The following is an 8,433-nucleotide window of genomic DNA, read 5'->3' as shown; positions in this document are numbered from 1 at the left end:
GTCTGAATTCAGTCTGTGTATATTGTTTTAATAACCACTTAGTCCAAGGGATGACTTGTTTTTTGTTTAACAGCTATAAATGTCACAATGACAATCTAAAATATACGAGCCATGTTTTGGAATCTCGAACCATTGTTAATTATATTCACTCACAAAACTATACAAAGTAGCCAGCAACGGCTACTGATGTAAAATGTTTAATAACTTGTTATCCATTAATTTTATCAATACATTGAAATAATTCAGGTAAAATGCAGTTTCTCAGCTTTTCAGTGGCATCACATATGACCCATTTGGATGTTCAAGGGCTCTGAAGTGATCATTTTAACAAATGACAGTGGTTGTACACCTTATGTCCAGTTAATGATATTTTGTCACTCATCTTTCGTTTTCTTTGTTTTGACACAAAACCCTTTGAATTTACTCTGAGGTTATATAAACATCTATATGATCAGTGAAATAAAATACAGGAAAACACCTGATTTTAACTGAAAAATTCAAAAGGCAGAGGGTAATGCAATAACAAATGGTAATAACTCAGTTAGAAAAGATTAAATGTAGAGGAAAAAAAATCCTTTGGGAGTTGCCACAAAAATAGTTCTAGGTCTTTAAGTGTTAAATGTTCAAATGAAAAAAAAATACAGTAGAAAGCAGCAAACTGGTCTGTAAAACTGCCATAAAAGGGCAGAGAGATACAGCAATAAGCTGTACCTGCATAGAAACATACAATTGTTTATTTTTTTATGCTAAAATAGAGTATATTCTGTACAGAAAGTACATATCCTAAGTAGAGGTAAGACTTCATCATTGTGATGTATTGTTGACATGAATCAAACGCACCCCTCATATTACCAATTTCATTATTTGTTTAATTGTCTTAGTGAAATTATCTCGCTCCTCTCATCCTCTTCCTCACTTTAAAACACAGCAGGGATCAGTCGGTACGGCACAGCATTAGTGTACCGTTTCCAGTCTTTACCGTATTTGCTGCTGCAGCGGTGCTCATCACGCACACAGCGGTGAACCAACAGGATGGTCATGTAAACAATGTAGAAGTACGGGAGCAGGTGTCCAAAGCCACATGCAGCACAGTATGACAGAGAGCCCATTAAGTCACCAGTGTAATTTAAGTGTCGGGCCACGCCCCAGAACCCTGAGGTCAGGAGCTTGCTTCGATGGATTTCACCATCAGCGGAGCTGTACGAGCACTCGATGTACGTTGGCTTACGGCCCCAGATGGAGCAGGAGCCTTCAGTGCGTCTGAACAGGTCCTTTTGGTGGTTGGTGGAGCGGAAGATGTAATAACCAATCAGGCCAAGCAACAGGACAGCAAGGGCATGGGCAGTGGAGAGCTGGACCGGGTGGTAGACCAGGTACAGGCCCTGGGAAGCAAGATCACATTTGTTTACTTTTATCGTTGCTTTGGTTATTCTACTGCTGTATTTAAATGTTAGCATGGTGGTGGTTTCCAGTGAAATACAGTGTTACACATAAAGTTGAATTAAAATGTTATTACCTCTCATAAAATGATTGTAATAATGTGATTTATTCTTGATAAAGTATAACTGGGGTTCAGTATGTAATCATTGCACCAGGTCAAAGGTGATTAATGATGTGTATAAATAGGAATAAAAATGTGTTTGAAAACAAAATTATTCCAATTTTATGGGCAACAGTGTAAATTATATGTTTCAGATAATGGGGGTCATCCATTCCAATTTAACAACAGCACTGAAAAATATGACATTTCATTTGTGTATTGGAAAGTAAAACATCATATGAAACACACTGCATTTATTTTCTAAAGGGAGAAGCACATGAATACAGTACATGATCATAAAAACCTGTTTTGCATCTGGTCTGAAAAACACACCGAAACAGTATAATGATCATTTGGACAATAAATATTTCATACATGGTGGCATGCAAATGCAAACAGTTCAAAGAGGGCTCAACATCAATACAAATGATCAGTGGAGCTTTTAGTGTGGTTGGGCTACCTGCAGTGTGTAGAGGTATGGCAGCCACACACAGTCTCCCCATCCCAAATACCATCCAAAGTGATCATGGCAGATATCAATGGTTTTCAGGTACCACGCCTCGTTCCAGAAGAAATCCAACACGTACATGGCCTACAAGAAAACAGATATTATTCTAATACTACAGTTTAATGAGCACACATAAAATACAACAACACATTTTTCTAACACTACTTTCACTAGGTATAGTGTATTTTTGTACTTAAACTAGTGATACCAGTTTAAGAATCATTCCATCTTCTCCGTACCTGCAGGATGTTGACCAGGATCATGGAGTTGGTGACGTGGCCATACAGTTCTTGTTGCTTGGCCATGTAGGACAGATTAATAAGTGTCCAGGCCACAATGCCAGGCCGTCCATTAAAGAAAAGCTTGAAGTCAAACCACTTGCCAATGCGTGGATTAAATTCAATGCCCATCATGTAGTTATAGAAAACGTTCCCAGTAAATTTACTGTAGAAGGAAGAAAACGAAATGATACTGTATGCAAAGAGAGTGAACACAAACCATGGAATAAACACTGTATTGTTTAGTTCTGCATTGTTTACTTCTGCATGCACATCCAGTAACTCAGTAATACTATATGAATACACGTCAACGTTCAAAGTGAGAAATATAAATATGGCTTTGTTTTCAACATTTCTTGTTAAAATGGGGATGTAATAATGTTAATTTAATGTACTATATTAACATTAACAATATTAAATCACCTTATTTTTCAAAGCTTTGCTCTGCATATTAGAAATCTCATTCATAGCAGCATAAAGGGTTAACTGAGAGCTGATTCTTTTCTACAAAAAAGGTCCTGCAACTCAGTAGTGATGGTTTCTTTTGCCCACAATCTTTGAAAAACTTGCAAAGGGAAAATAAACCCACCACGATTCAGAAGTTTCATTCAGTCACCACAGAACAGCTGATATAAAACTAATCTGCTACCACGTAATTGTTGACATGGTGATAGTGAGACTCAGTGCTGCTACAAATAACAAGATAACCAGATAACAGTATTTTCTCATCAAAGTGCGTGATTCAGAACAGAACTGAAAATCAGTGCCCCTCTAACAGACTGCAGAAGTACTCACCAGTCCTCAGAGTTTGTTGGGAAAAGGTAGGCCTTTATGAAAGCAAAGGTAGACACAGCGTAGCCCAGTATGTTGGTGCACCACATTAGAGGGATCCAGTTGTCAAAAATGATGGTGGGGGAGAACCAGTGGAAGTAGTGGGCATTGGCGACCCACAAGGCATGAGTGATCAGCCAGCTCTGCAGACCATTGATTTCATACTTATTAATCAAGCCTAGGTGGAAAAAAACAGATCACAATGAAGATATTACTGGGTGTCAGTTTGATAATGGAAGTGCCTTAAATACGAGTGCAGTACTAAAACAACAAATCTTCGAGTCAGATCGGTGTAAAGGTATTTGTGATGGTTGCAATATTACAATTAACAGATTTTAGTTTTCACTGCATTTCAGAATATATCCACATTTCTGGAAATGGAACTTGCAAATAAGTAAATGAATGAAACACCTTCACAAAACATGGGTTTAACATAATCTTGGATTCGCATATAAATCCTATGCATACTCCAATATGTGTGGAGTGTTTTATGTTGCTTTTCATCATCCATGTGTAGTCCCCACATTAATACTATACAGGGTACCTTCCATATTTGATGAATGTTGATTCAACATATAGTCGCAGAAAAAATTATTAAACCACCCTTGTTTTCTTCAATTTCTTGTTCATTTTAATGCCTGGTACAACTAAACGAACATTTGTTTGGACAAATATAATGATAATAACAAAAATAGCTCGTAAGAGTTTACTTTCAGAGCTGATATCTAGCCATTTTCCATGGTTTTCTTGATAATAACCAAAATCACTTCAGTTCTTGTATCAATATCTATGGCACTGTACTGCCAAAAACAGTGCTTTAAGGCATTCCATGTTTTCTTTTCTGTCTGTTTTAGTCACATGATACACACAGGAGTTAGTACTTGATTGCATAACCATTGTTTCTGATGACTTTTGACAATGTAATTATTTTTTCCGCAACTGTATAAGGTACTCACTATCTCTATAGTGTACTTATCTGACAGTGTCTAATGTTACCCATTCAGTTCATTGTGTTTATATTTTCGAAGACCTTTATCATATAATAAAAATTTGCTAAAAACATATAACGTACAAAAACATAAAATATCCCACAGGGCCACCATTGCTGTACTGGCATTCCACATAACGTCTTGGATTTAGTTGGTACCTTTATTTTTTAATTCTTGTTAAAAACATTAGAAGAGTCAAACTTGTTCCAAAAGAAATAACAAAAAAACTATTCGATAGAAAAATACTGCGTGTAAAATTTTCAAGACCAACCCCTGACGTATAAATACCTTAAGAACAGTGTTTGGGAACATGTTTGAGACTTACCAGCAGGAGTTCGTGCTCCATCCTGGACTCCGCCGACGTAGCCAGGAATAAACTTGTGGGTAACATCCGGAACACACATGTAGAGAAACACCTAAAGACACATAAACAAAACCTGTGTTAACTTGAGTTTGGTATCATCCCTCTTGGCTGAGCTACAGCTGCAGATAGTGTTTCTGTGAAATACAGCCAGTATCCTCTCAAGGCCCAGCATTATCTATTATTTATTCCTTCCCATTTTGTGTTTTACGCCTTTTCTTTCCTTTATCTTACCTGAAAGGCCACCCAGATGGCATATATCTTGGCAGCTGACCAGGTGAAGGAGGGTGACCGGGCCCAGATGGAGAGCAGGGTTGTCTCTCCACTGTACAGTTCAAGCATAGGCTGACTGATGGAGCACTGGTACTGGTCACAGGCCATCACGAAGTAGAAGACGATGAAGGGGGCAAAGCAAAGGAGGGTGATGACGCCCATCAGGGAAAACCAGTCCACCTCCCTGGGAAAGAAGGACACATGGGAAATATTTCAAAGTATTATAATACGATTGGACAACCCTGTAGCATCTGACAACAAATGACAAACTCTCATGTTGTTGATGACTTACAAAATGTCACACAATTACTGTGTCCTGCACATAGTACCAGTTCTATACAGAAACGGTGCCCTTTAATGTATTGTTTATTAAAAGACCAGGTGTACAGTATCACAGAGGAAGGATGCAAGATTGATAGAGATAATCAATCCAACAAAATAATCTGTGATGATTCCCTCATTATTTGTTTGCTTTTTGTAGATGTGGAGTTAGACAGTCTAATCCAATACACATATTGTAGAATTCATGAATGTGTTCAGTGTGCGTGATAAAACAAAAATGCAGTGTTTCTAGTTCCTGGCTCTGTAAATGGAAAAAAAAAGATCAGACCGATCCACCTAACGCTGTTCCAGCCAGTCAGCAAAAGAGGGTGCATAGAACAGAGAGAAGATGAAAGATAGGGGGTGAAGTGAGCGAGATGGAAATTCATTACAGAGAGAAGAGGGACAGTACATCTGGACTCCAACAAAGAGAAATGGGTGAAAAATGGCCCAAGAACAAAAGGTCAGATGAATACAGAATGAATGTGTGTCCATACATTTGTTGAGGTGGAACACTGCGGGAGCTGAAGGAGTTTCTGACATGTAAAGATTTACTCTTTTTGCTTCTAGACAGGTGAATATGGAGTCACAGTATTGTGTGTTACATGATAAAAGCTAAAGGAAAGTGTGACTGTGCCTGATGAATAAAATTATGATGAATCTTGAGTGGCATTTGTAGTAAGTACTTGAACCTGTCTCAGTTGTGCATGATGAGAATTGGTCAAATAATTGAATCTCTTGGTTAAGCTGTACATGTAGATTCATTCTCACCTACAGCAAGAATATACTTATTAGAATTTTCTGTACAATTTGCAAAAAAAAATACTCCTGCATTACGGTGCCAGGTCATAACATGAACTCACCATGCTCTACCCCACTGAGCTGGCTGCTTCACCTCCTCTGATGATTTCCCATTTGCACTGTGCTGGGTGCGTCTCCTAGTGGCCTCCATTGACATTTCACCATTCATTTCTGGAAAGAGACCAGTTTATCAGGTTAAAACCTGTTATACGGAGCTATCCTGTACTTTGTACAGTTACTTCATTGCTTTCAAAACAGTGCATCACCATCATACATACTCAGTAATATTATTAAATAGAAACTCACAACAAAGGTCTGAAATGATGCCACACATTTTCCTTTACTCCCACAAGTTAAGACATGGCTGTTTTACTAAGAGGTATGCATGTAATTTGGTTAGTCACAACTCCTTATAAAGTCTATGTAACAGTGACAATAAATATGTGATATGAACTCATAATAATAAAAAGTAATTTATAAAAAATAAAAAAAAATCTCATGCAATTATTGAAAAGGGGACCTATTATGTCATTCATCTGTACTGTAGCATCAGTTATAGTCCTCAGATACAACCAGGTCTAAGTCAAGTGGGAAGGGTTGTAGTTAAGTGTTAAAATTAAATACTAATATAATTTCACGCCTTTGTCTCCTTTGTAAATATGCCCAGTATATGATTATCATTTTAGCAGTTACAATATAACTGCAAGCAAACTATTACATAATAGTTTACTACTGCCAAACACTGCTAATGTCACACCTTTATAAACATGTAACGAGGTTATTAGGTGAATTATAGAGCACGTCCTTGAATCCGGGAGATAAAAGTTGTAAAAACATTAGGCCACAGCATTATTTACCCTAGACAGACCTTTATTTTCTATCTCATTCTCTTCCACACTCACAAAACTAGGTCATAGGTAATGTCATGTTAGCTGAACTTTATGACAGTAAAAAGCATTTCATTTTGTTTAGCATGTTTAGCATTTTTCTGCAGCTTGTTTGACAGATGAAATACGCGAAGAGGGAGGGGGGCAAACCCACCCTTGCGTAACGTAACAAAATCGACCTCTTTCATTTAAATCTGCAAGTGCTAACCTAACGCTAGCTACATTTGAGCATTTGTTACTTCTATTTATTACTATAACACTGATTAAGCTAGCATCTTTCACTAGTTTAGTTAGCACATCTGGTTAATTGTGAACATGCGCTGACTTGCAGGTTTCTTTTGTATCCTATTTCTCCGTGATTATTAACATTTAGGTTCTTCTACCACTTTCTACTCCCGTTAAAGATGCTCCATAAAAGATCCTAGTGCCATATCTTACTCACCCGTTGTTGGATGTAACCTAACCCGCAGAACGCCAGGCTGCTGTCTCTCCCCTTGGGCCCAGGTGTTATCTTGTAACATAACCACCTCTGGGAGCTGCAGACCACGCCCATAACGCGACTACATCACGTATATACTCTAATGCTATTGGTTAAAAGGCGGGTCCAAGTGGTCCAGGTGAAATCTGATTGGATAATGCCGCCTGGAGCCATCAGCGCCTGACAATTTCACCAGTGTTTGCAATGGACATAATGAAGTGGCACCGTTATGAAACAATAGATAGTGTTTGTGTGTCTGTATAAATTGGAATATATTTTAACCCTTTCATGCATACTGCTCACTGCAATGGACAGCTATTGTTCTCTTGTTAAATTCATGGGTTTTGTTGTTTAAGTTTCATATCACCCAACACAGTGGACACTTAATGCATCATCCCATACACTGTAATTCACACCATTACTGTAACTTTGCTGTTCTTGATAAACCTGATCTGCAGTAGTATATTTTAGTGTAAATCAATTGTTAATTGTTATAAGACTATTAATGAAAGTTGTCTTAATCAAATTTTTTTTTTTTTTTTTTTTGCATATTATCTCCATGAAGTGAGTAATAACTAGTATTGGAGTATGTTGAAATGTGAGAAAATATCAGCTACGTGAAAAATGTTATTTCATAGTTTTCACACAGTATATCACTTTCTGATGGTGGGTTTTAAATACATGTTTCTTTGCTTCAAAAATTAAATGCATGGTGTTCAGATGAGTGGACATTTTTGTAACTCCATGAAAAATAAATTCTTAAAAAAAAAATTAATCGCATTGTTTTTTCATGCCTAAAGAGGAATAAAAACAGTAAAAAAAAAAAAAAAAAAAAAAAAAAAAATTCTGGACTAATTAATTCATGCATGAAAGGGTTAATATTTTTTATTTAGAAATTGTCTGCGTCAAAAATTAATTGTGCTAAATCTGATGTCTTTTAATAAGATAAATTGGAAAGCACAAGACAAAAGTGCTGGTTAGCTGATGTTTTCAATGTATATGATAAAGTATTACACATATTCTGTTGGGTTTCTGTAAATTGGCTTAGAGTCTGGTTTTTGACCAACTCTGTATATAAAGAGTCATGAGATAACTTTTTTTGTGATCTGGCATTATATAGATAAAATTTGATTGATTGAGTGATTTAATTGGTTTTCCCCTGTAAG

General features: G+C 37.0%; 1 protein-coding gene across 1 annotated transcript; it reads right to left on the bottom strand.

Annotated features, from left to right (window-relative positions):
* Nucleotides 1-848: 848 nt before the first annotated feature.
* On the bottom strand, nt 849-7,319 carry dhcr7 (7-dehydrocholesterol reductase). The gene is made up of 8 exons (XM_030131032.1): nt 7,232-7,319; nt 5,965-6,073; nt 4,742-4,964; nt 4,472-4,562; nt 3,122-3,335; nt 2,288-2,492; nt 2,001-2,132; nt 849-1,382 (listed from the first exon to the last, which is right to left on the bottom strand). The coding sequence occupies exons 1-8, from the start codon at nt 7,308-7,310 to the stop codon at nt 918-920; spliced, it is 1,518 nt and encodes a 505-aa protein (XP_029986892.1). The 5' UTR covers nt 7,311-7,319; the 3' UTR covers nt 849-917.
* Between the last annotated feature and the right edge of the window lie 1,114 nt (nt 7,320-8,433).

This window comes from Sphaeramia orbicularis, chromosome 3, assembly GCF_902148855.1.
Source record: "Sphaeramia orbicularis chromosome 3, fSphaOr1.1, whole genome shotgun sequence".
In the NCBI taxonomy this organism is placed as follows: Eukaryota; Metazoa; Chordata; class Actinopteri; order Kurtiformes; family Apogonidae; genus Sphaeramia; species Sphaeramia orbicularis.
This window is presented reverse-complemented; position numbering and strand designations above follow the sequence as displayed.

Bases quoted from the DNA above. Each gene is read 5' to 3' on its own strand.
- dhcr7 (XM_030131032.1), bottom strand. From the start codon at position 7,310: ATGTTACAAGATAACACCTGGGCCCAAGGGGAGAGACAGCAGCCTGGC. The intron at 4,965-5,964 runs GTGAGTTCATGT...CTTCTTTCCCAG, and splicing joins GCTCAGTGGGGTAGAGCATG to GGAGGTGGACTGGTTTTCCC. The intron at 4,563-4,741 runs GTAAGATAAAGG...ATGTGTCTTTAG, and splicing joins CCATCTGGGTGGCCTTTCAG to GTGTTTCTCTACATGTGTGT.